General features: G+C 40.8%; 1 protein-coding gene across 1 annotated transcript; it reads left to right on the top strand.

The window, feature by feature from the left end:
• The first annotated feature begins 1,630 nt into the window (after window positions 1-1,630).
• Window positions 1,631-27,048, top strand: LOC131971697 (inactive dipeptidyl peptidase 10). Its single transcript, XM_059333255.1, has 25 exons — window positions 1,631-1,745; window positions 8,301-8,415; window positions 9,093-9,188; window positions 9,359-9,453; window positions 11,591-11,662; window positions 16,137-16,189; window positions 16,771-16,852; window positions 17,328-17,448; window positions 17,592-17,746; window positions 18,567-18,664; window positions 18,863-18,986; window positions 19,356-19,397; window positions 19,479-19,583; window positions 20,286-20,377; window positions 21,128-21,175; window positions 22,248-22,366; window positions 22,475-22,522; window positions 23,109-23,207; window positions 24,539-24,605; window positions 24,732-24,926; window positions 25,016-25,070; window positions 25,173-25,272; window positions 25,383-25,441; window positions 25,622-25,694; window positions 25,779-27,048. Exons 1-25 carry the CDS (start codon window positions 1,707-1,709, stop codon window positions 25,994-25,996), a joined length of 2,370 nt encoding a protein of 789 aa, XP_059189238.1. The 5' UTR covers window positions 1,631-1,706; the 3' UTR covers window positions 25,997-27,048.
• The last annotated feature ends 499 nt before the right edge of the window (window positions 27,049-27,547 follow it).

Below are 27,547 nucleotides of genomic sequence, written 5' to 3' on the forward strand. Positions count from 1 at the left end.
AACAGACAAATACAGAGACGAGAAGCAAGAATCATTGAAAGGAAAAACGTTGAACTTCCGGTCATAGCTGGCAATACTGGCAAAAAAAAACATACTGAGGAAGAAACGGTTATTTATTGGAGTAGTAGGTGGAAAAATAACGACCATGGAGAAACTGTGTGGGACACTACAAGAAGGTTAGTTGGCTGACAATATGCTGCAGCTGGGAGGGAATGTCATGTACCGAAATGATTCCTTACAGCTGGCTATAAGGGAGTTCTCAAAGTGTTTTTGACTTTGGCCAAGAAAAGTGACTCCTTTTGTTTACACTGCCATGTTTGACAGGAAATAATGTGAGCAAAATGAATGACACCAGTGATACTTTCAAACTGCCAGAGTTCATTGTGCATATATAAATAATAAATGGCTATCAATCCGTATAAATAGACAAAATCTGGATTTTATTAATGTTCAGCTTTGTGGTCTACCTGCTAAAATTACTTTGTCTTTACTAGATGAGTCACCTACAGCATTACTGTCTGAATTAATTTTGAAAGGCACCATATCATACTTGAAATGGTACCTTTTATAATTACCAGCAATTATGAAGAGAGTACCATGAAAATTTGTAGTGCAGGTGATTAAATGGCCCTCAGCTTAAGTCATGGATGGGGGTCTTGATAGATGGTTTTGTGTTAAAGACTGTAATAAAAGTTCTAATACATTAACGTAAGTCAACATTATATTCTGTACCTAATATGAAGTGATTAAGACACAATTGGAATCCGTTGCTTGTGAAGTCCCAATGCTCAGTTTTCCTCTGTTTGCTTGTATCTGGTTTTATTGCAATAATTAATTTGACCACCACTCTGTGTGTGTGTGTGTGTGTGTGTGTGTACTTATAATATGACATATACATGACAATACATTGTGTCTTAAAATGTTTCTAGCATGTCTTAAGAAATGAAGGCAGCAATCAAGCAGCAATCGCTACTGAATTATATAAATATATTATTATAAACTATTATCATAGGGCTGTACAATTTTAGAGGAAAACAATCCAATGACTGACATGACGGTATAGGATGGAAAAATCATGGAATTATCTTTTTTTCATCATTATTCTCATATATATTGAGAAAAATATGAAAATGATCATGGTGTGATTTTATTTTATTTTACCATAAAAACAAATTTTCATGAGTGCAATTTGTAGGCTGGGCAATCTTGCAGCAGCACGATTTTGACACATTTGCCTTTCACAAATATTGCACATCCTGCAAATTAAATATTGCACTGGTCCATATTTGAGCAGCCTAATTCCATTAAGCCTACTTTAGTATAAAAACACTTATGAATAAAAGTTGCTGTTAATCTCTCAATAAATATTTTGTTCATTCATAATTACTCCATTTTGATTGTCTGTGGGAATGCTGAAACAGCTGAAGTCGTGTGTTATAGCTATACAACCCAACCTCCTGTCATGATTAATTTCTGAGCCAATCAATAGCCTAAGGAGATTGGAAATAGGCGGCTGAGGGAACGAGAGTCACCCGTGCAGAGAGAGAGAGAGAGAGGGAGGGAGAAAGAGAGAGAGAGAGACCACCAGCCCAGTGAGGACAAACTTGCAAGAAGCAGAGCATGCAGAAAAAGCTCCGCAAGACAACAGTGCAGCTGCTCAGCGGGTTTTGAAGCTACACAGGCACCAGCGCTTGTTGCGGATTACAATGATTGCCACAACTCAACAAAACATGACCACGGAGCTGGTATGTGTGGTTTCTGTTTATTGTTTTATCCCTACTTAGTTTTTCTTCAGATTTAGAGCAGTGAGTGTGTGCGTGTGCGTGCATGTGTGTGTGTGTAATGTGCGTGTGTGTAGTCTCTGATGTGCAGCGGGGAATTCCTCGCCCACAATACGATGATTATCGATTAGTGTTTTAGCCATTTCGCCTATTCAGACTTTTCCGTCAATATTCATCTCCTGGACAGCGTTGACTCTGTGCACTGCGGTGCAGGCTGGTGTGGTAACTCGACGTCCAGTGCCTCTCACTCTTATTGTCCTTCTGTCCCATGCAGACTTTTATAGCATAATATGTGCATCAAGAACAATGCTTTTTTTTTCAGTCTAATATTCAGATATAATTATTGGTCCCAGCAGTTAAATGTCCCCTCTAGGCTGGACGTGCACAGTGCACAATGAGGCTCAAACCTACAGCCTGCACTGTATGATTGATTATCCCTCTGCTGTGTAGGTGTATTGACATTCAACAAAGATTATGAACCAACATCCTGTTTTTTCACACTATTAACACTAATTGTTATAAAGATCCAGGCTGCATTTACAAAAATATCCTTTATGTAAATTGTTATTTAATGCAGCACTTCCATTCAAATATAACATGCACGTCAGTTCCAATGGGACTTTTCCTGGTTTATTTAAAAAACAGTGCACCTCTGGTTCCTTTTATATATTAGAAGTAACTTGTGCAACTTCTAGCCTACTCATCGAAGATTTAATTTAATACAACTGATAGTGATGTATGCTTACGTCAGATTAAACATCAAACTTTGATTTCATTTGGATGTAAATTATTTATATCCACGCCTAACTATCGTAATATGCAGTGTTTCCTTCTTTGAATCAAACTTTACCATGCCGAATCAGTGATTTTCCCAAAAAAATGACTCTGATCCTCGACAGTGCTGTGCAGGAGTTGAAAACCTTGCCAAGGCAACTAATTACCAGATCTCATCAAACTGTCATTCTTCTTGGGAAAGAGTTTCAATCATGGGATGATTAGTACACAGCTGCCCTGGTTGAGAAAGTGTAAAGACTAGAGGAGCAGCAATTGGAGTGATGTTAGACATTAACCTTTAGTTTATTTTTCTCACGTGATGGTGAACCTTTGTGATGATCCTGCAGCATTAAGAGGGCCACACGGGGCTGCGGGGCTTATAGACATCAATCCACTCTCTGCAAATGTCGCAACATGTCATGACACAGCCTCCAATCAATGTGCTTTACACTTTAAAGCAATTAATGAGGCAACCTGAGGTTACGGATTGTTATGTTGGTGGGAAGATGCAATGATGTCGGGGATAATGTGTGTTGCCATTGGTGTCTTATGTTTGCGTGTCATAATATTACGTGTACCGTGATACAGTGGGAGCAAAGAGTGTTGCAGAGTTGATATAAATGACTTGTGACACCACTCTGTGTCAAATAACAAATCCACATCACACTTCCATGCCAGAAAACCATAATGCTCTGGCTCTGACTCAGTTAATCTCTGGCATTAGGGAAGAATAACAGAGATTTAATTTGTTTTTTAATAGGCAATATTGCTTTGACATTCATCCTCAACACAGATAATGTGACAATATGACACAGTGAATTATTATGGTTTAAAGTGAGCATATTCTGAGCCTATTACTTGAGGATAAATTATTTCTGAAGAGTCTCAGCTTGGTGAAAAATGACATACTCTTCACTGTAACACTACATCATGTCACTTGCAGCTCTCTCATATGTGTTTTTACTGATGCTGCTTGTTTCCTAAAGGCAAGAACTCTGTAAGCAGCTGGGCATGCTGAGGAAAAGCTCCCTCATACAGGACCCTTTTGTACAGTAAATTTTCTTATGCGTGATGGGTAGCATGAAAAGAGTAAGACAGTAGGGCAGCCTTGCAGCACCAGAGGCTGAAGCGGCAGGTCTTTCATTTCACAAAGGCTTGTGCTGCATTGTCTGGGAGAAGACTCGAGGGCAGAAAAATTGCCCAGTTAGTCCCATATGTTGCCTATACCCCCTACTGGTTTTTTTTTTGTTTTTTTTAAACAAACACAACGGGAGAAATGGTGGCACAGTGAGTAGGAGCACAGGAATTCCTTAAGATGTGATGAAAAATAGCTGAGATATAAATCAATATTGAGCTATTTTATCTGATTACTACAGCATGTTGGTTACCATTTATTCCAACCACCCTGAAGTTACACCCTGCTCTAATGATGACCTTCATTTTAAAGGAGGCAGTGAGAAATATTGACAAGGTATACGTGGGTTACTTGCTAATCTACAGCTTTCCCTTGAGAGCAATTACAGTGTATCATTAAAATAGGGACCAAATAGGTTATATTGAGGGCTATATGTGTCTGCCAATAGATTTCCCCCTTTTTATGGCAGTGGTTATTTCATTGATGCATCTGCCAATGTCATGTAAGTAATAAACATCATTGCCTGATGTTAAAGGGGGCTTTAGAGGTATGCAAATCCAGGACCAGAATCCCCAAACAGCCCGCACTGGTTCCCTCATTCCTCTGCATGTGATTTATTGTCGGATTCTCCATGCCTCAAAGACACACAAGATGGAGTTAAGGAGGTCTCCAGAGCCTAATTTATGAATTCCTACCGCCGCCTGGATACTGCACAACCTAGTTGTGTTGCAGACTGTGCAGATTGAGTAATTGTGTTTAAGTGTGGCTTGCTTTTTCAGTGTGCAAAGTCAATCAATACAGTTGGAATTGTTTGATTTTGTGTGCAGTGCTCTGAGAAAAAGAAGCCAGTTATCTTGGATCTGTTTGTGTGCAGTTTACTATGCGCTTCCAGTCCAATAAATGTAATTCTTGAATTGAAGTGATGTAAAGGTTAGAATAGGTCTAGATGTTCCACAAGTAGGTGCCATCCTTTGCAAGGAGATGTGCTCAACAGAGGGCATCTACTTAAAAGTCTCCTTTATGGCTGTATCCCCACTATTAATTGTTTCCCTCTGGACCTTGTACAACTGTACACCTTATCGATTCTCTCATTTGGTTGAGTGAAAATCCCCTAACTCCACTGGCAAACAGAAGAGACCTCTCTTCTCTAATGCAGTTCTGCATGGCTTGCCAAAAAAAAATCTCGTCAAGGGGATTCCTTCAGGAGAGTTATCCGTAAACATCCTTTGATTTGCATTCTAGCACCCTTTGGTGTTGACTGACACTTCATCTAGGCTTTTACTCCAACTCCAGTGAGATTTCACTGGCTGAATAAAATAGATGGCTCACTTAGAGAGGTCTTTGTGTGATTTATTTTTCATTTGGCTCAGCTGAAAACATACTGTAACATACTGTATGTTCTTGGCCGTCAGGGGACTGACTGATTGACTGATTGACTGACTGACTGTCACAGCTCAGCCCATCATCTGCTAACCTGTACCTGCAGTTTGTGCTGCATTAGATTCCCTCATGAATTGTGATCAGCGACCAGTCGGTATAGCAACCTCACTAGTGTTCACTCTGGGGATTCTTCTCAGCGCATCTGTGCCTCATTTGCAAGAATGACAAAACTCCTCATCCACCCAAATGTGGGATTCTCCCAGTCTGCTGCAACAACGATGCGACCTTAATTGGAAGTATGGTCTAATGTCTGGTCTCAGGGGAACGATAGGAGCTATGCATCCCATTAGGAGGATGTTTCGGCTCTCACATTGCACACAGTAATCAGACGGAGGACTTGGAAATGAAAACACTGTGTGAAGGAATCAGTCAAGTGGAGAAATTTAATTTAAAATGAGATCCTTGAATCACAATTGCATTCTTTATATGTTTTGTGGTATCTAAACATGAGATTTAACCATTGCTATTCATGGATTGCAATTTTATGTAGTATATTCAGTTCACAAAGTTTGTCTTGGAAAGAAAGATTCTCAATTTTTTAGATCTATTAAACAGTAGATAAACAGAAAGTGCTGATGGTGCAGTATGTTTCAGTATTGACTCTATACTCCCTACACCTTCCTAGACCGCTGTAGGTTTCTTTATCTGATGGAAGGATAATGGTGGTTCACTGAGAGATTGTGTGCCGAGAGGGAAGGAGAATGAGACAAAACAGAGTGTTAGAAAGGCCAGCAGATACACAGCCTCAGACATCAATCACCCTGCTCTGGCCTGCACTGAGAGTTCAAACATTACTTAAAAGCTGTCCCTGCAGGTGCAACTGGTAGTGGTTTTAATTTGAACATGCTATGATACTGCAGCCAAGGAGATCTATTAAAAATGAGACCTTGGCAGGAGTTCTGCGCTGGCATCCAGTCAGATAGAGCAGACCTCGTGTGTCTTCCATTCATCTTGGGTATAAAGAAAACCTGCTTCCTTACAAAAAGAGGTGAAAACCTCTGAAACAATTTCTCAAAAGTCATTTTAAAGAAACATATGTGGAGGATTTTTATCTTAATAAAAATAAGTGTCACGCAGAGGCATATAGAAAAATGGGAAAATCTCTCTGCTTATAGTTCAACTGCATTGACCTTTACTATTCAGTTCCTGCACAATTCCCCATGTTTTACTTTTCTGGAATGGGTTTTTAAGACATTTTGACTCCAGTTATGTAAGTGCAATCTCAGTTTCCAGCACTTTAATACTCTATGTGCCAGCAGCTTTAAAGGTATTATATGTAACTTTTCCACATTGAAATGTCTAAAAACGACTAGTTGAGTTGTGTACTCACATTATCCCAAATGTTTACCTATTTTAAAACCAAGAAGAATCAAGGTAATGGTACATTTAATTTGGTTGCCTGTTACTGGCGTCATACCCCCTTTTGGTACATGAATCAGCAGTGTGCTTGTCTGCCAGAAGCTGCTGAATTTAGCTGCTATTAATTTCCTTTTTTCAGTTTTAAATCATATTTCTATGGCACACTTTTAGATCTTGGTTTTATTTTTTTTTAACCGGGTGAAGGATTTCAGTCATCTGGATATTAAGTTATCAGAGAAACAATCTGAGCAAACGTTATAGTAGCTGTCAGCTAAACAGCATCAGAGAAAGATTAAGATTCCCTTATTAGTCCCACAATGGGGAATTTCAAACTTTGCATTCAACCCATCCTTTTTTACACACCAATGAACACACCATGCTTAGGAGCAGTGGGCAGCACATTTCTGTGCACCCGATACGACTTATTAAAAAGCTAAATTGCTTTTTTCAGTGATGTAACCGTTTTTACTCTAGTCCGTTTGGAAGTGACCTCCACGGAAAATTCAGCTCCCGGAAAAAAACTCCTGAATGTCTTGATCTGAAGTTGTTACGGAAACTTGCGACAGATCATCCTGCAGCCTCTCTAGGACATCCTCTGTCAGCTAAAAAGCATCTGAGAGACACTGACTTTTTAATGTGAAACTGCTTTATTCTGTGTTATTATCCAGTTTCAATCACAGGTCTATTTGTTTTAGAGAGGAGATTACTGTGGATAATTCAGCTAACTGTAAAACCTCCTGAACCATGAAGATTTCAGGGATCCTAACTGGCCACAGGCTGTCTTTTATAATTGTTTTGATTGAGAGACCCATATTGGCAGAAAATTACATGAAGTGCATTTCAGTTGGTTAGGAAGGTAAAGAAGTGTATGTTTGTGGACAGGAAGTGTTATGTACATCCAAGAGGACAGCTGGTGTCACCCAGGGAGCACGGAGGAGCAGCAATCTGTTGACCAGTAAGCAAAGATGCCTTCCTCCTTCCTCTGCCAGTCTCCCAGGAGGGAGGTGAAGAGGACAGGCAAGGCTGCGAGGGTTAAGCCAAAGGGGTGGGCAGTCATAATGAAGGGTGAATTTTATGGCTGCTTTGTGATTGAACTCTCACACTTCAGCGGCCATGTGGCTCCAGCAGTGCCAGCCACTCATTATGAGGGAGTGAAGCACAGCTTGGGAACGGCATGCAATTGTGTTTAATTATAACTGATACTGATGCCGGCTCATTCCATCAGTTCCCCCTGATCACATACAGAGAAAATACGAGGACTTGGAGAAACTTCTGCACTCTTGGTAACCGAAGCTTTATAATTTATTACCCAGTTATACTGTCCCATCTACATCTCCTTATTTTTATTGCCTCATTAACAGCTTCATCCAGCGCTGTTGAATAAATCCTGATCCACCAAAGTAGATGAAAAGGTAACAGCTTTTTCTATAAAAAGCACCACACATTTTATTATAACTTCACCCATCCCCCTCTGTTTTAGGAAACAAACACATGGCCCATCAGTCATGTAACAGGTGAAATGAGGCGACTATGAAGGAAAATTGTGCAGCAAATATTTCTGCTGCTATTATGGTATGATGCCTCATATATGCAACAATTTTTTGCAGTTCTCATTCGGAAAATTAGAGCAATTCAGCAAGGTCTGTGTGATGCTGAAGGCTGGTCTCAATCCCCCATGAGGCTCACTGTACTGATGTGCCTGTCGGGGAGAAATTTCTTTGAGAGCGTGGAAATGAAGCAGCACTAATGTTCTCCTCCTCGGCTGTGCTCGTATTCATCACTGTGTTTGTGTCTGTGTTCTTTCATATCAGGACCTGGGGAGTTCAGATGGTCCCCCGCGTAACTGGAAGGGCATAGGAATTGCCATGGTGGTGATCCTGGCTGTAATGTCTCTGGTCATTCTCTCTGTTATCCTCCTCACACCTGGTAAGAAGAACTCTCTGGAGGAGTAAAAGCAGCAAAGTAGTGAGGAGTTGTAATGTGGGGAATTAAGTTTGACATTTTGGGAAATACGCTTATTCGCTTTTTGGTGTCGCTTCAGATAAGAAGATTGAAAACACTCTCAGCAATGTCTGGCGGCCATATATGAAGCTGTAGCCAGCAGTAGGGTAGCTTTGCTTAGTAGACCCTGGCTCTGTCCAAAAAGGGACAATATTCTTTTAACAACACCTCTAAAACTCTAAAGATGTAATATCTCGTTTGTTTTGTCTGTACAACAAACTAAATGTAAAGATGACAAATCGACATTTAATGGGGAATAAAATCACTTGTGATTAAACCAATAAACAAGATATTATGTGTTAGTTGAAATAAAGTATGAGAGTGTTATCTGCTGAAACAAGTTACTTTCTTTTAATGTCATATTTTTGCTGATATCAATATATTTAATATATCTTGGATAGTCTAATATAAGCTGATAGATGTATCAGTCTGTCACTGTTGCAAAGCCTTTACAAGTATTTCAAACACATTAGCAGTGATATTAAAATGCAAACTGAATCTGAAGCAGGAATATAGGCCAGGCTCCAGGATGCGTTTGGGTTAGTGTAAACATGACACAATTTTTGATCAACTAATTAGCTCTTGTCTCTTTGCCTCTGAAGATGAATCTCACTTGTTACTCCGTTCCCATCTCACTATGGAGGATCTGGAGAATGAAGAGTTCAAAGTTCATGACCCCAGTGTGGCATGGTTGAACGGTAAGCATCTCTGTTCAAATTACTCCTCACTGCCAAAGTGCTAATACCATTTTAACCTGAAACTGACCTACCAGTTCGGCGATCTGTCAGCTTTCTCTGTCTCTGTGGATTTAACTCATCACTCTAATAACACAGGACCTTTTTTCCCTGAACTGTCTTAACCTTGTCAGAAAACGAAGTGGCTCTTCGCACCAGAGAAGGACACGTCCTGTCGTTCAGCCTCAACAGCAACCTCACCTCCACTCTGGTGGACAACAGCTCCCTGGTGAGTTACAGCAACACCATTTATGACGCCACGTTCAGTATTGATCGGCTCATATCCACAGACAGCTGCACAAATTGACCGGCCAATAGAGAAGGGGACTCCAGATTCCAGATCGAGATAGAGAGAAGCTGTAGTGTCCCACTGTTCCACATCCCACACTGGAGACAAAAAAAGATCTGGCAGCGTGACAGTATCAGCTCATTTTCCCCCCAAATCTGGCTGCTCTGTGAGCCTTCAACATGTGCCTTCAAAGAGAATTTTCCAAGCAAGGGCATCATCTTGAACACCGCCTCTGCACGACACTGACAGACTTATATGGGTCATCACCGAGGAGCTTAAAGCAGGGTTGTGTTGTCAGGTTGAGAACAAGTCTCTCCTCTGTGTTATGGTACTGTTAGTTATCTCGGCTGCTGTCGCTAATTCTAGAAAAAAAATCCTGTATGAATACCACGACACACATGGGGTTCCCTGAATAAATGAATGGCTGAGATGATTTCTGTGCCATAAAGTGTAAAACACTGAGATGGAAAATCACACAATGAAGTTATAACCCATAAGAACCCAGGGTGACACCTCTGTAACAAACACTTTAAATCTTCTAGAATCTCCCATATTCAGCTTTATGCTTCACATTAGCTCATTAAATCCCTAAGTGACGTATACTCAACACCCTGGTGTGGTGGTCATGTGACATTTTGACAAGAAGTTCCTTCTCCAAAATGTGGCTGTGACTGGAAACAGAAAAGTGAAAATTTTCAAAAAGCTTATTTTTTGTTACGAGGCCAAGTTTAAACCTATTTAACAATTCTTATCCGTTAACAGGGTGTCCTTTATTGCATTTAACTTTCATTGCATTTAAATTTCTTGAACAAATTAAAGTCAAAATTTTGATATATGTTATGGAGATGCAAAAGGAAAAGGCAAATTTGTGTCTTTGTAAGCAGAAAATGTGTCTAGTTTTTTTTCTATTTTAAAATAAGAAATAGCATAAACATAAATACCTATACGCCCATTGTAACGTATATATGTCACATTACAGATCTTCGACATTTAGGGGTTGTATTTTTTTTAAAACATCAGAAAAGTGTTCTATGTCGTCCACGTCTAACTGGGTCTGGGTTCTTATGGGTTAAAAAAAGTGTTTTCTAAAATAAATATTTATACAGGGATACACAAAAGATGGCAAAAGCTTCTTTAGAAATCTTTGTCTGTCTGTCTGACAACCATTCATCCAATCAACTTCACAAGTGTGTATTTCTGAAGACCCAAAGAAGTGCAATGTCTAGTGTGAGCTCTTGAGATCTACGGGTCATATTTATTATTAGTGCATTATGTACACACTGTGTAGTGTATTGAGAGAGGACCTCTATTAACTGTTACACTGGGTACAGCCCGCTCTACGCCATTTGCCACAGTTCATTTAAGAGCAGATGTAGACAAAGAGATGGCGGAACAGGCAAGACAGAAAATATGTGACATACGTTATTTTGGCGACCAACACCCGGGTAATAACAAAGGAAGTGGACCGTATCATCAGAAACACGCCTCTCACTTGAGTCCGACGGTAATCAAATCATGTTCAGCAAAAAAGCAGAACAACTCTGCTTGAGTCTGTAGAATCTCTACAGAGAGAAACAGCACGGCGGCCAGTTCTTCCACCATTATTGTTTTGAATGCACTCGACGCTGCTGTCACTTATTGTACACATACTAAAGCTCTGTCATGCAGCACTACCGTCTCCTACCACTTCGTTCCACAATGCCAGATTGCAATGTAAATGGATGCCAATATAGAACCATTGCGGTATCAGTATGAATGTCCTAAGGCAAAACAAGGGCAGAGCTTGTCGCAGCACTTTTGCAGAAACGGAAAAAAGAAATGATAATAGTGTTGGAGGTAGGGCCCCATTCATTCCTATGAGTTTCTCAGCGGCACATGAAGCCAAAAAAGTTTGACTTCAAGGTATAAAATGACCTAGATCTTCTATGGACAGAGCATCAAAATGACCCCAACCTTTGAGTTACAAGCCAGGAAATAAGCCAAGGAAAATGTTATGAAGAAAAATATTCAAGCACTATACCAGAATGCCCCACTTTCTAGAAGATGTTTCTAATTTTTTTTTTTTTTTTTCCTGCAGGATCTGACCAATACTAAGTTCCAAGTGTCTGCAGACAAGAGGTTTGTCCTCTTGGCATATAACATTCGACCGGTAAGTTTTCTCTGAATGCTAAGTCCAGTGAAAGTTATTCCAGAAAGCACTGCCGAGCTTTTTACCTTCAGAAGACATTCAGTGTCATAAATTATCCACCAAAATCAAACACATGCTGTTCCCGCTCAGACACCTCCACGTGTCTGTCGGGCCACCGGTGGCTGCAAAACAACATTGACATGCATCCTAATCAGAGCCCCAAAGAAACAACAGAGACAAGGAGCGTAAACATGAAGGAGGAGGTTGAGGAGAAAGGGTGTGTGTGCTGATTCTGCCACTGCAGCAGTCTTAAGCTCGATAACACCGCCCGCCAAATGGCTTGGATAACATATGGGGAGTTGAATATTTAAACTGGCTGGTGGCGGAAGGTGCAGGGGGTTGAGGAAAGCTTAGAGTGAGTGATCAGTGTGATAGTGGGGGGAAGGGGAGATCAAGGAGATGGAGGGGTAAAGTTGAAGCTGCGGTAATGAAATCGCTAGTTCGGTGGGGGAATTTTAATGAGAAGCTGACAAGAATCACAATCGCAGGTGGTTTCAGATAGGCACTGGAGGAGGAAGACAAAAAAACAGATCTTTTTGCTTCCTTTACTTTAACACCAAATAGTTCAGTTCCTCCAGCCGTCTCACTCTGTAAATACCCGCACCATTAATAAATAGTTGAGTCTTTCCTCAAAGGGCAGGCAAGCTGTGTAATGTGCAAGTAATCAGCGGCGGAAGAAAACAGAGTTAGGATGAAATGAAAGCCCTCAGCACATTTCCTCACATTTTTATTAAAAAACCTGAAAGCAGATTTTGCTGCTCGCACACTCTGAGTCTCTTCTATCTCTCTGGGTTCCTTTTACAGCTCTGCTTTTTCTCTAATCACTGCATATCATATGTTCTGGGTGTGTGTGTGGGGGGGGTGAATGAGCCTGTTGCTGTGTAACAGAAATTGTTGCAAACACTGCATCCATTCTAACTGAATTATTGAGCGGCTAACATACGTTCAATCAGTTTTCATTTGTCTCAGAAGAGAAAGGGCTCAGATCTTTGTCCAATCTGTGGGTTGCTTTGGTTGATTTATGCCATTAGCATACTTCCTTTGATGTCAGCAGGAATTGTCTGCCCTCATCTGTATGCTCAATGTGTATTCACACTCGAGGAATCAGAGGCAGTGGGCACGCCACCTGGAGTCATTTGTATATTTAGAAATGTTTGTGTGAGTAGAGTTGGCATTTTGTGCGCATGAGGGCTTTATTCCTCCGTTCTCCCGTCTTTTGAGCTCCTTCCTTCTCTCTCCCGTTCCGTCTTCCTCACTCTCACTCACTTTTTTTTCTGTCTATCTCTGGGGGGATTTGTGCTGACTGAAGCAGTTTGCGCCAGGCACAAGCTTTGCTGAAAGAGGAGCGGCACGCTGCTGAGAGTGGCAGAGAAGGAGAGAGAAAAACAGAGAGAGCAGTGGGGGAAGCCACTTGTGATGGAGGGAGGTGGGGAGAAAAATGGGATATGCACCATTTGGCCTCAGATACAATGCCCAGTTGAAATCAATCAGAATGGTTATCAAAGAATGACAAAGATGCTGAAAGGAGAAAGCTGCATTGGCGAGAAATGGATGAGCAAGCTGTGGGTAAAGTTAAAAGGCTTCTCTAGATTCTGTATTAGCTGGAGGCTTTAGGGAGGCTTTTTGCGCCTGGTGGGTGAAAATAAATGGATTTTGATAAGAGGGTATACATAGTAGTGAGTTGGGGATTTGGCCACATAGGAACAAGGCAAAGCAGTTTTCCTAGTGGAAATGTCCTCTTCAAAGCCTGTTTGAATTTAACCAATTTGTGTGGAGGAAACGAAAAAAAGAGGCATATTTTTGATGTGATGGCGAGAGAGTTTAGACAGGATGGATGTTTCTGGGATTGATGAGAAAAGGCGTGAACGGACCTGCCAAAGACAGTGCAGTTTAGGGACAAATAAGATGCCAACGGAGTCGTGTCTGCACTCTGCAGCAAACGCTGATGGGTGCTGGTATCAAAGGCAGCGCATACTGGGGCTGCTAAGAAATGCTTGTGAGGCAGGAACAATTTCAAAAAGGAGGGATGCTATTATCTCTGTATTGTTTATCTTGCAGTGTACAATATATCCCCAATATCTCATGCAAACAGTGTTGTAATCTCTATAAGTTTCTTTAGTCCCGTTAACCCACGCTATCTTCTGCGTGTGTAAGCTGTGTTTTATACCCCCACCTCCACACTTTGGCGACATGGATTGGGGAAGGGGTGGGTAGTAAAAGGGGGGGCGGGGGGGTCGAGGAGCAATCTGGAGGATTTATGATATGTTACTGGCAGCCACATTAGAATTCACTCTGCCTCTCCAAGACAGATGCTCTCACTCTCTCTGTCTGTTTATCACACTGACACACACAAACACACAATGACATACAGCCGCTGCCACGGACTGCATGATGTTAAATCATGAGCAGAATCTCTGGGTTGCTTAACAAATCATAAACAGCTGATTGAACAAACTGCTCACAGCAATGCTGCCCCCCTCGGCCTCAAAGAGCGATTCTCCCTCTCACTCATCGGTCCTTGTTGTGTGTCGAGTACCTGCCAGCTCTGATTGGCCCTCTTTGCATCCTTTCCTCCTTTTCCTGTCTTTGTGTCTTTCTCTCTGTATCCCTCACTCACTCTTTCCTGTTGGACCAATACATCCCTTCCTCTTCCTGTCCTCGCAGTTATTTTTCTCTTGTAACTGTAACAGCTGTTTTCCTGTTGCCCCCTCATGCTCAGACTTTACATCGCTATCAGATTTCAATTTCATTTAGATAGCCCCCGAATTTACCCCCCCCCCCCTTCTTTATCCCTGGAGCTTTACCCTTGCGTCACTCCATCCATGCATTTTTTTTACAAGGGACGAACAACACAGAGGAGAAATCCAATTTCACCGCTAAGTGTGCTGTATGGAAGACGTGAGATATATATTCTTTAGGGACAGTTTTACCGGTAATGTAAGGCATGTAGAGGCCAGTTGGCTTCCGACCCTTTGCATGAGCAAAAACAAAAAAAGAATTATACAAATCAATATATACCAAGTAATGCTGTGATCAATGCTGTTAATACACACACACATACACATGCACACATGCATTGATTCTGGTCCCATAGTCTTCGTCAGCGTGTTAATTTAATTATTCATTGAGCGGCTGATGCTTGAGTCAGGGTTGCGACAGAGTTGCCAGCCACAGTAGATCTCAATGGGAAGGATATTAGCTGTAATGATGCTATTTAATAAAATTGTCCGTCTTAGTTTCGGCACTTTCCTTTCACATGTCATGTCTGTAATGCTGTCTCTTTCATTAAGTCTTTAAAGCCCTATGATCTAAATTTCTGTTATTCAGATGTAATCACAATGATGATGTAATACGGATGAAACGCCTGCCAGTGGCTTAATGACTAAAGTAAATTAAGAGTGAAGTAAAAGCTGTGATTGGCTCAGTAACAGTCAAAGCAATATTAATACTGTTGGTTGGAAATGACCACACATATAAATACTATGCTACTGCTTTTGGTCAATATTGAGATCACAGTTATTTAACATGTTGATTTGGGAAATATTATGCATTTTTTAACTCATAAAATATGTATATGTCATTTTGACAGTGGATTTTGAACTTTAAATATATTTTTAAAAACTGAACAACATTTTAATAAATAATATATAAATTATACATTCGATCAAAATAAATAAGATCAACTGTTGTAATACTGCACAACCTATTGAAAACTACTCAACAATTACAATATATAAAAAGTGATAAATTAAAAATAAATTAGACCAAAATCAGTTAGATCCATTATGTTATGGTCCCTCAACTAATGGAAAACTATAAAATATATATTCAACATTTTGGTAAACTATATTCAACATATTCCAGTCAGTTACTCAGTGAAAACAGACAATAGGTTAAAAAAAGTAAGTGAGGAAAGAAAAGGAAAGGAAAGGAAAAGCCGTGTGCTGGATTTAAAACATAACACAAAACGAGAGCATTGTTGTGAAAAGGAATGTGGCACCATAATTGCTTTATCCAGTTGATATTGTTTTTATAATTATTGGTTTCCAAAATCATAATTGAGCATAACATTTTCCCACCGCTGCTTCTTTTTTGGATTAAATAATAACATTCAATTGCCAGTAAAATCTGGTATAATTAAAACAATTTGGAGCTTATTAAACATTTCAAATGTTTCATTTTTGGCATAATGTTACTGCAATAAGCCAGTTGATGTGGTGCTTTGCAGTGATTTTAGAAGACATTAGAGAATACAAACAGCTTCCTGTTGCTTATTGCTTAATATTAAGCTTGGTCTCAGCAGTTTCCTTCATAGCCTTTGTTTCATTTGCATTTCTTTATACATGTGTATGAGCATGTGTGAGCACTAAAATATGTGTGTGCTGTCATCTAAGTGCGGCACACCTGTGTGCATGATATCCTCTACCTCTTTCAGGTGTTCTCTCAGTCCTTCACAGCCTCCTATGCTATCTACAATGTGGCTAATGGGTAGGTGGAATCATGAATGCTAATGCATGGGCTGCACTAGGCATGAGCGTCACCACTGCAAGCAGACCTGCGGATTGAAAATCTTCCCTCAGAGTGTGTCTCATCGAATCAGAGCCTCATGTTTCTGTCAGACATGCATTCATTTGTCAAGGTTCCATATCTCAGCATAAGGTTTGTACTGTACTTTAGATTTCACTGCCTGAGATTCATATTCAGCATCAGTGAGAGAAAAAAACTGTGGTAGCTGTGGATCATCCCTGGAGCTTCAGAGGAATAGTTCTGAAAGACATTTGAGGAGGACCTGCAGTATTGATCATTGCCTGAGTGTGCCTGGGAGGAAAATGTTTGCCTGTCTTTAAGAAGAGAATAAGTGCAGTTAAGGATATAAAGAAAAAAGTTGCATTCTTGCATGAACTCCATTCTCTGTTTTGTTTTCCCTCTCTGCATCTTGCTCTCTTGTCCTCACAGTGCAGTGTCTCTCTCAAGCTCAAGGCCAGGGCATGGATGGACCTCAGAGGGCTTTAAACAGGACACTTGTCCCTAACGGAGGGCTTATGTCTGAGTATTTGTGTGTGTTCCAGGGATCTGGAGGAGCTTAACCCTCCGGAGGGGGAGAAGGCAGTGCTACAATACGCTTCCTGGGGGCCTCAGGGGAGCCAGCTGGTGAGCCAGGCGCCGGCTCATTTACCTGATCGATGTATTGTGTGTGTGTCATCTGCATCTGCTACACCTGTCAATATGATAAGAAGATTTTCTCGCCCTTTACAATCTATAATAATAAAGTCATTTGACATCATTTTCATTATGATTAGATCAATGATATCATGTCTCTGTCATTATGAGATGAAACACATATTAGAGGTTATAGCAGTGACTGTGTTGCATTAATGGGGTTGTTTTACAGTCATAGTATAATTCATCTACCTTCCCTGTAATGTAATTGGCTTCTATGTCGGTTCTCGTCTGCAGCATATTAACTGGCAAGTAAAGATGTATTGGCTCTTACTTGTGTGTGTTTGCTGGCTGATGATTCATTTACTGTTGGACGGCGTCCGGCGCTCGATTCAGGAAGCCAGCGCCGAAGCCTGTCTTTGATAATGGATTGGCACTGTCTGTCTGTCTGTGCCACTCATGCCAGGCCTATGTGTTTGACGGAGATGTCTACTACAAGCCGAGTGTCACAAGCAAAGCTCTGCGTCTCACAACCACCGACCTGGAGCAGAATGTAGTCAACGGACTCTCTGACTGGACCTACGAAGGTGAGTTTTATTCACCTGGAGTAAATAAATCTGCAAAACCAAGCTGTCAACAATGATCATGAATAGCAGGTGTATGCTTTGAGTCTGAAATAACAACTTTATTATTTATATTATTTATTATTATTTATTTATTATTTAAACAGAGGAAGTGCTCTTGACGTATGTTGCCCACTGGTGGTCTATGGACGGGGCACGGCTGGCGTACCTCACCATCAACAACTCTGCCACACCGGTGATGGAAATACCGCACTTCCTAGGTGGTCTCTACCCCTCCAATGTGGTCTTCCCCTACCCCAAGGTAAAAACGGATTAAAGCATGACTTAACTGCAGTCGCACTAGCAGCTCTGTGATGCAGTACTTCCAATTCTGCTGTTTAACAGGTGAATCGTTTGCCATGCTCACTATAGAAGGGCCCATCAGACAGAGTGTGTTTAAGCAGCCTGGGGCCAGCTTTACGCATTTGTTTTTAATGAGGATGAAGTGTTTTGCTTGTTGTTTCTACGTTGCTGAGTGCTTCCATTTTTCCCCTTGTTGTACCTCGGATTTTCGCACCTTAATTTGAAAAAAAAAAAAACAGCACCCTGACTCATCCTAAAGTACAAGTAGTCTGTCAATGGGTCTTTAGCACTACAAGATATGCCTTCTACATGACAAGCCTTTGAAACATTATGATAAGCCACCAAAACACTTGATCAGATTTCTGGACAAAAGATTCTGACTTTTGCAGTTTTTGACCCATCTACTGTATGTTGGCCTGCCACACAGCTAAATACTGGAATACAGGACAGGAACATTTTATCAGATGACTGATCATTTTTCTGTACACTGATCTGACAGAACAGAGGACTCTGGCAAGAAAAAAGAAGGAGGCGTTTGTTTTATGGGGAATAATTCACAAGCTGGAAGAATTGCATTTCACTGGAGTCGTTCCTTGTCAATTCCATGTGACAAATAAAATTGACTGATTGATTTAAACTTCATTGCAATTCATCAAACAGTTGTCGAATCATTATAGTTTGTACAAAAGTGTCGGACTGACAGACCAGCTAAAGAGACTTGCCAAAACTCTTGTTTATTTTATCTATTTTTCTTTTCGTCCTTTTTGTTGTGCCCACAGGCTGGCTCAAGTATCCCATCAGTCAGTCTGTTTGTGGTGAATCTGTATGGTCCAGCTCACACTCTGGAGATGATGCCTCCTGACTCCCTCAGGGCCAGGTAGTACACGTCTGTGAATGTAAAATCCAAATTAACTTCTAAGACTTGAGACACAGACTGTCAGATTGTATTACTTGTGTCCAAATTCCTCTCCCCTCCACTGCTTCTTACCCCCCCCCCCCCCCCCCCCCCCCCCCTCCCTTTGCACCACTTTCCAATCACTTTACCCGTGTATCATTTTCTGCATCGCCTCTTCAGAGACAGCTACATCTCCATGGTGACTTGGATCAGCAGCACCCGCCTCGTGGTTCGTTGGCTGAACCGTGCCCAGAACCAATCAGTGCTCTGCGTGTGCGAGGCCACCACAGGGGCTTGCTCAGAGGTGAGCGGTCATCAGTCGTTCCACATTAGTAATCCACAAACAGCCTCCTCTGCAAAATACAGCTTTAATAGAATTTTTGCTTCTTTTACACTGTGTTGTGGGAGTTAGGATTGATTTCCTTAAGCTCTCAAACGTCTACTGGCTGGATTAATATTTAAGGTCATTTGCTGCATGAGTAGAATTCTCAGTGATGTACTGCAGTATTTTATTCCTTGTTCCCTTTCTGTAAATCCTCACAGATTTCACTTAACCATTGCCAATTTTTAATAATTATTAATAAACATAATGAGCTTTATTTAGACAGTGCTTTAGCTTTGCAAATGGTGCGACTAAGATATTTCTCCATATTGTGTGATTCCAAATCAACAGAAGCACAAAATGACAATGGACATAATGCAAAACCAACGACAGGTATGTATTGCATATGTTTCATTATTACACCATCATCATCATGACTGTATTTCTGTTTGACTGTTTGTTTTTCGTCTGCAGGATGTGCCCTTGTTTTCGGCAGACGGCTCTGTGTTTTATACAATCTTGCCCGCAAAACAGGGCGCTCGTGGAGAGTTTCACCACATCGCCGGTCTCTCAGCCCAGGTCAGTTTTGAGGGCCGTTGAGTTTTACATCTTTATGCCATCCTTGAACAGTTTCTGACAAAATTGGTCGTTAACATTTCAGCAGGAGTCACATTAAACAGTGTGATTACAGATCTGAGCATCACAGACCTTTTAAAGTCTGCTTACAATCTCCTCCCCTCTTGTTATTAAAGCAATTTGTTTTTCTCCCTAATTACCAAAACACCACCTTATCTCAGGAGTCATTTCACACATTAACACTTTAATGGTCCTTTGCCCTTTACATTATGGAAGGAATATAGTTCACTTAATTTCAATTTAGCGATTCATTCATCCACAGCAGGGCAATTAAAAATGTTTAATGATGCCTTTATAAGAAAAAAAACATATTCTATACAGTCTGGAATGACATTGTGTTGATTTAAAAGGGTACATATATTTTATAATTGTTGGGTGGTGAAGTCTTACACCTTTGGGCTCATGCATTAGTGGCTTTTCCTCTTGTGTCTCACTAACTTTAATACCAAAAGGAGCAATAATTAAAAGTACTGTTTCTGAACTTTCTCTTAAGGCATGTGTGCCTTCATTTGGTTTAACTTCATGAACCTATCTTCTCCCCCCCCCCATCATATCTGACGCACTCTTGCTGTTTCGCTGCTGCACCTATTTTTATTCTGCTTGCTTCTACATTGCTCTTCATCTCTGTTTCTCTGTGCAACACAGCCTGCCATCCCCTCCGTCCCTCCTCGCTTCCTGACATCGGGGAGCTGGGACGTCACCTTGCTCTGCGCCCTCGATGAGAAAGCTGGAAAAATGTATGTGAGAGCCACAGTGTGTGGAGACGGGTTGAATCACCTTTCAGTGCCTTTAACAGCTTGCAGCTCCCTCAGAGGGGGATAGAGTAGGAGGCCTGTAGTAGCCATCATTAAAATGATCATGTCTTGCTGTAAGCTGAGAGCAAATTCCTTTATTAGGTCAGACTCTGGGTGAATGGTACACATAAGATTGTCTATTTAAAATAACTGAAATGTCGCATTGATCTGAATTAAATGGCCAAAGAAAGGCTTTTCCTGTGGCAATTCTTTGCCACTGAAGAGGCTAAAGGATTACTTACACTTGAACTGAGTAGATTATCACTTAAATCTGTCTTTATCCTGCTGGGGGCAGAAACCCCTCGTGAACTGATTGACCGAGGTGTGCGCATCACAGAGAATCAAGGAAAGATCTAGGCAGTTGTTAGCAGTCCCAAAGCCCACGGCTTGTTACAGCTCGTTGCCTCCACACAAGTCATTCTGTCACAGGCCTACTTACACTCTTATAGAGGTGAATGATGCTTTGATGCACATCCACTTCACAACAGATTAAATTCCCCATTACTAATGGTGCTTAAAAAATTAAATGCGCTTTTATTAACATGCTGAAGTATGTAATTCTGTATATTCATGTCATGAATAATTTATATCCAGAATAATTATGATGGAGTTTAAATACCCAAAGGTACTCTGCGGTTCTTTTATAGTGTTGTGTAACTTGCTGTGTCTGTGTTTTGTTTTAAACGTCATCAGCTATTTCCTGAGTGCAGAGGAATCCAGACAGAGCAGACACCTTTACAGGTAAACATGCTTCCCTCTGAAACAGCAGCTGTAAAAAGCTATAACAAACACTATCTCTTAGATACAATGCTCTGTGGACTGCTTTTTTTTCTTTTTCTCTTTTTTGGTTGTTTTCGGCTCATTTTTGAGAGATGCTTTGTTTTTTTCAATCTGACTTTAATCAAAAGATTTATAATATCTGCAATATAGCTAGCAAGTAACTACGTTAGCACAGCCAAGGCACATTGGGGATTTTATCCAAATATGGTCACTTCTGGCTCCAAAACATAAGATGACAGCCAGAACCTCAAATATCAACCTCATGGTGCTATCGCTCCCTAAAGTTGTTCAGAGAGAGATTTTTTCAGTGGGTAAGGGAAAATGTTTATTCTCTGGGCACTGTGAATATCTTTTCAGACTTTTTCTGCAACATGTCAGTTTAGATCAAAGTGTTGGACAGACTAATCAAATTTTACCATCCCTGGAGCCTTGCCTCTAGCACGGCTAAACAAGCATTCAGAAGGCTAACTGCACACTAATGTGTTGATATGTGAATCTTTATTCTTATATGCTGTAGATTCCCCAGGCCAAGAGCTGAATTGACACATTTATAAAGAAAAATTCCCTCTCAGTGGACGAGGACCCTCTGTACCGAGACTTATGGTCCCTCCTGTGATGAACACACTTGTCTGTTGCCTCATCAACCTCCTAGGTTTCATAACTTTTTATTAGCTTACATTGCTCTGGGCTGCAGGAGATAGCACAATATTATGGAGGAGGGGACGATGGCTTGTTTAAAACTTGGTCTGTGATTAATCCTGTATGAAATTTGTAAGCAGTGGAGTGGAGAGGGTCATTTAGAGACTTGCCACCGCCTAACAGAGCAATCTGTATAACGGCTTTTATGTCTACTCTTATTGAACCTCATTTGTTTCTTGAAAGTCAACTGCCTGGATACTTTGTCTCAAGACACTGACACTTTCTCTTAATATCTTGGCAATTAATTGACCCTCTCCTGGAGCAAATCAAAGCGCTTTAGACTGTCCTATTCTTCTATTGTGTGGTCAATATTCCTTTATTCTTATGTCTTAAGTGTGGACCTGGATGGAGTGTTTCAACGCCGGTGCATCACCTGCAACCTCATAGATGGATGCCGCTTCTTTAAAGCTGAATTCAGCCCCAATCAAACCCACTTCACCCTTTACTGTCTAGGTAAATGAAACCCACACATACACACACACAAGCAGGAATTAAGCTTTCAAGCTCCAAGCTGCTCAGACAGTTGGCTTTATAATGTTTTCTTTTTGAAAAATTCCCCAGGCCCTGGAATCCCTAAAGTGACAGCTCATAGTACAAAGGACCCCTCCAGTGAGTTTTACATCTGCTTGTCTGACTAATCGTATAATCTCACACACACATGCATACTCACACAAACACACACACAGGGACATGTCTGCAGTTTCCCGCAACAGCCTGCAGAGCGCAGTATATTCAAGCACACCAGAATGCAGATTCTTTAATTTCAAGCTTGTGAAGACTGCCCTCTGTCTGTGGGTCTCGGTTAGAGCTGTTTACATAAAGAGACTATCATGATGGTCAGGAGTGTCAACCTGATCCATGAAAGGGCCATGTGGCCGTAGGTACGTGCCCCAACCAAACAAGTCCTATTCTTATTTTTGTTTTTTGTTTTTTCTACCTCAGTATTTTATTCCATTGAATCATTTTTATTGTATTCAAATACCTGACTGCTATGACAACCTAATTTCCCCTTGGGGATGAATAAAGTAATCTATCTATCCATCCATCCATCCACTGAGTGAAGGCAGTTCAGGTGTGAGTCAGTTGGGCTCCTGCTTGGTTGGAACGAAACCTGTAGCATCACTGGCCCTTTCATGGTCTAAAGTGCCTGTTTTGATGTTTAGGACTGATAATCTTACATGTTCTACTCTTGTAGGATACGTCGTCCTGGAGGATAACAGCCCTCTATCTAAAGCTTTGGAGGACAAGAGGCTCCCTGAAACTCTGTTCAGGACACTCCCAGCAGACAACCATGGTACAACACAGAAACAGTGGCTGTATTTTATAATGGTTTGATGTAACCATATTGGCCACACAAAAAACAAGCATTCATTGATCACATTGATTACCTCCTCAAGCAGTCAAACTAACTGGCTGCAAGTATCTCAGCCTGTAAGGTACAAGTACCAACCAATTTCTCCGTTTGGTGATTAGGTAATTTGTGTTGATCATGCCTGCCCTCGAGGACTAGCAGCAAGTGTTTTTTCAGAGTGTGGCTGCGCATGTTTATTCATGTTTGTTCAGATTAACCCTTCGAGACCCACATAGACCCATATTTGTCTTTTTTAGAGGGAGGCAGGGGATCTTCAGGGGGAGACAGCAGGACAACAGTAGACATCACATAGAAGTAGTGTTCATCTTCTGTAAGCTGGGAAACTGAAGATTTGTTTGAGAAGCAGTTTAGCACTTTTCGCTATTTTCTTCTAGTCATAAATCTGTATTAAACATTGTGTTTTGGTTTGGGGCCTATTTGAATTTTTTCAGAATGTTTAAGGTTTAATACATTATGATGGCAGAATGTGATCCATTTCCATGCTCACTTTTGCCTCATACTTGTTACTGCAATATTTGGGGTTGATACAATTTGTTCCACAAATTTGGTGCAAAATCTAACAATTTTTTTGACCACCCAAGAATTAATGAGACTGATTTTCCAAAGACAATTTCATTGCAATGAAATGGCTACTTTGGGTACTTACATTGTCACAATTTAATAAAATTGGGCTCATTGAATCCATAAGAGTCCACGCTTTCTAGTGATATCCAATTTATGCAATTCACAGACTGTTTGACCCCAGTATACAGTATACAGAAACATTGTAATACAGTGGGTGAAAATTAAAGATGTGTACTGCAGGGGAAAAACTGCTTGGTTTTGGACCAAAACAGCATCCTATTAGAATGAAGTGGGTGTGTATGTAAAGGAGAGACTAATGGAAACCCAATCTGATATCTTGAGGTCAGAGGTCAAGGGACCCCTTTGAAAATGACCATGCCAGTTTTTCTAGTTTTAGCATTACTTAGCCCCCTTCTTAAAAAGATATCATGACATGGCCCTCAGGAATGCGCTAAGTTATCTGATTTGATATGATACAAATATCTTCAGTCGAGGTTTAAAATGGAACCGGCTACGGCTTGTTAACAGCAAGCTTAACTGTGAATCCCGCTGGTTTCAGATCATTATAAAGATATTTTTATGTGCTTCTGAGGTTCAGATGTATTTCAGACAGAGGATCTAAATGTAGCAGCAATCCTAACACTTCCATGGACAGCTGACATGGTTCAATCTGTTTTCGCTTTCCTTAGATCTTCACCTGAAACTATCTCTACCTCAGGGTTACGAGGCCAACCTGCACCCTCTCCTCGTCATTGTGTAAGTGTCATTGAACAGGCGGGCTAAATGAGTGCTTTGAGTCACCTGTTTTGCAACCTATGACCTCTAGCTTTTCTTACTCTTCCACGCCTGAAACCCACTGATCTGGTTTGTCTTGTCCTTCAGAGATGGTGTTCCTGGCAGTCAGTCAGTGACAGAGGAATTTGCCCTCGACTGGCCTCAGGTCCTGTCCGGCACACACAATGTGGCCTTGGCCTGGGTGGACGGCAGGAGTGGGGTTGGCCGTGGACAGAAGACCACCTCTGTGGATCCACGCAAGCTTGGCTCAATTAGAGTCAAAGATTATCTTGGAGTTGTAGAGTCAGTGCAGTTATGCAACAACATAAACCTACATGATTGTCATGCACTTCTGAATTGATTATCTAACAGTTTTTATGACATTTACACAGGCTGTTGATGCAACTGCCTTACATTGATGATCGTCGGATGGTGCTCTATGGCAAGGTTACAGCATTTTCTAGAGTTAAAAATGCAGCACTCCTATGAATGCCATTAAAGCTATAGTCAGCCCTGTTTACTTTAGCACTTTCCTGTTTCACCTTGCAGGCATTTGGAGGTTATTTAACTCTCAAGATGTTAGCTGCAACAGATAAGCTCTTTCAGTGCACGGCCGCTGTGGCACCAATAACTGACTTCAGGCTTTATAGTGAGTTGAGATCTTGTCTTTAACTATTCAAACATTGACATCAGGAGAATTGTGATGAAATAGCAGAAAAGTTCATGTATTTGAGTCAAAGTTATTCCACTTTTTTTCAGGTGCTGCATTCTCAGAGAGGTATCTTGGTCTTCCAGCAAAGGAGGAGCATGCTTACTCGGTAAAGGCTCAGTTGCAGGTTTAATGACCCAAAACTAATGTGTCTAAGAGTTTCAACTAAAACTGATAATTTAAACTTTTATGAAGGTGGGATTCATTGCGGGCTGGTGCATTAGACGGCATTAGTTTTAGCTATGGGTACCTAATAAAACATTCATATTGTGGCGGTATATCTTTTCAGACTGCGTCTTTGCTGGAGGAAGTTAACAAGCTGAAAGATGAGAACTTCCTTATTCTCCATGGAACTGCAGATGGTGAGATTTTTACAGTTGAATGCTTTTAATTTCTTTTTTTTTCATCCCTCACTTCAATGTACGTGTGTGTGTGTTTGGCCATAGCGAGAGTACACTTCCAACACAGCGCTGAGCTCCTGAGCCGGCTGGTGAGGGTGGAAGCCAACTACTCACTGCAGCTGTACCCAGACGAGGGCCACATCCTGAGAGAGCCGCGTAGCATCCAGCACTTCCAGCGGACAGTCGTGAACTACCTCCAAACCTGCTTGAAGCACAGCATCCTCATAGATCCTGTAGAGGATGACGAGGAAGAAGATGACTGAGCCCAGAGCCCCTTCCCTCCTTCTAAAAGGAATATCTTTGGACTGGATGCCATTTTATGCATTACCTTGGGTCGGATTACCAGGCACAAGAGCACAGGAGTGGGGACCAAACACATCAGATCACCTCCTACAACTTCTGGAAAAATTGATGTACTGTAAACCTTGTTGCACACAATTATTTCTGCTGTTCTACTGTATGTTTGAGACTATGTTTGTTTACAAAATTCACTTTAGATGATGTGGACTAGAAGGCTACTGATTCTGCCAAAGGGTTACAAAGATTTTAAAACATGCATGTCATAATGGCTGCATGATGTGGATTAGTTTGCATTGCATTGTCTGTGTTTTGCAGATCTCAATCTCACCCATCAGGGTTCAAAGTGCGAGAATCTGCCCACAGCTGGGAACACATTGAAAGACTTAAAAAAAAGACTTTATTGCAGGACTACAGGATCACATTCAGATAAATGCAGATTTTAGTCACACATAATGAAACAAATTGGACATCTCTGATACAAGAGATTTTAATTGTAGACTCTAAAATAAGATATAAGCCTTCTGCTCACTGGCCTGGGCAGACTCTCCTCAATCTTTAAAATGTCCTTGTTAATCCAGAGTTAGTTTAGGTCTTTTGCACAATGTTCCTGGCTTGAATAAAGGTAAATAAAGCATCTGGATCATCTAAATGTGCCAAATATTAGTGGACTTTATCCACTGGTTTTAGTAGCATTACTTGCATCATGTGATAAAGAATGAGTATGCAACTGTGACTATTTATACCACAAGCTCTCAAACAAGGACAATTGCAAGAACTTCTATGTAAGTATCTTTATTTACTGTATTTGGAAGAACATGTATTTATTTTGGTACATCTTGGCATTTAAATCTTTCCTTGTGTATTGCAGAATTAAATTGTTTCCTTGGACAAGTTGTTGAGCCTCAAGGCTTGTGGACATTGGGCTTGACCATCAAACTATCAGCCAAACCACATACTGGTAAACTGCATGCAGTTGGTTTGAAAACAAATGCCCTTGACTCTAGACAACTGACTACTCCTTTTTTCCAACAATCCTTGACAATAAAGTTTGAACTTGTTGTTTTACAGCAAAAATCCTGCTTGGTTATTTCCCTAATTATCTCATGACTGCATAAGAGCCATTTGAAGGTATAATTCTGATTATGCAACCAAAAAAAAATCCTATCATGTAACATTGGGTAAGTACTGACTTTGATCCCTGCAAACATACCGCTGTGGCGTTCACATAAAATATTATCTGCTATTACAGCTGTAAAGGGCTACAAAGATCATTGCCAGTAGAATTAGGTTCAGTCAATGTTGGCAGATTCTATAAATGCATCAACTGTGAGAATGCCATATCACACTATAGACATAAATAGTGTATAGATACTCCTTTGGATAAATGGCAAAATTAGGTATTACATTATTTTTTTCATTACAGGTGAAGATATTAAATTCTTTTTGATGTTCCTCATTAATCTTGATACCAAATTTAAGTGGTAAAGATCAGAGTCCATTGTATTGGAGCCACA

The sequence above is a fragment of the Centropristis striata genome, chromosome 5 (assembly GCF_030273125.1).
Source record: "Centropristis striata isolate RG_2023a ecotype Rhode Island chromosome 5, C.striata_1.0, whole genome shotgun sequence".
NCBI classification, from domain to species: Eukaryota; Metazoa; Chordata; class Actinopteri; order Perciformes; family Serranidae; genus Centropristis; species Centropristis striata.

Excerpts from the sequence above, each read along its gene's own strand:
- LOC131971697 (XM_059333255.1), top strand. The coding sequence starts at position 1,707 with ATGATTGCCACAACTCAACAAAACATGACCACGGAGCTG. Across the intron at positions 18,987-19,355 it reads CCACAGGGGCTTGCTCAGAG|AAGCACAAAATGACAATGGA; the intron begins GTGAGCGGTCAT and ends CCAAATCAACAG. Across the intron at positions 20,378-21,127 it reads GATGAGAAAGCTGGAAAAAT|CTATTTCCTGAGTGCAGAGG; the intron begins GTATGTGAGAGC and ends AAACGTCATCAG.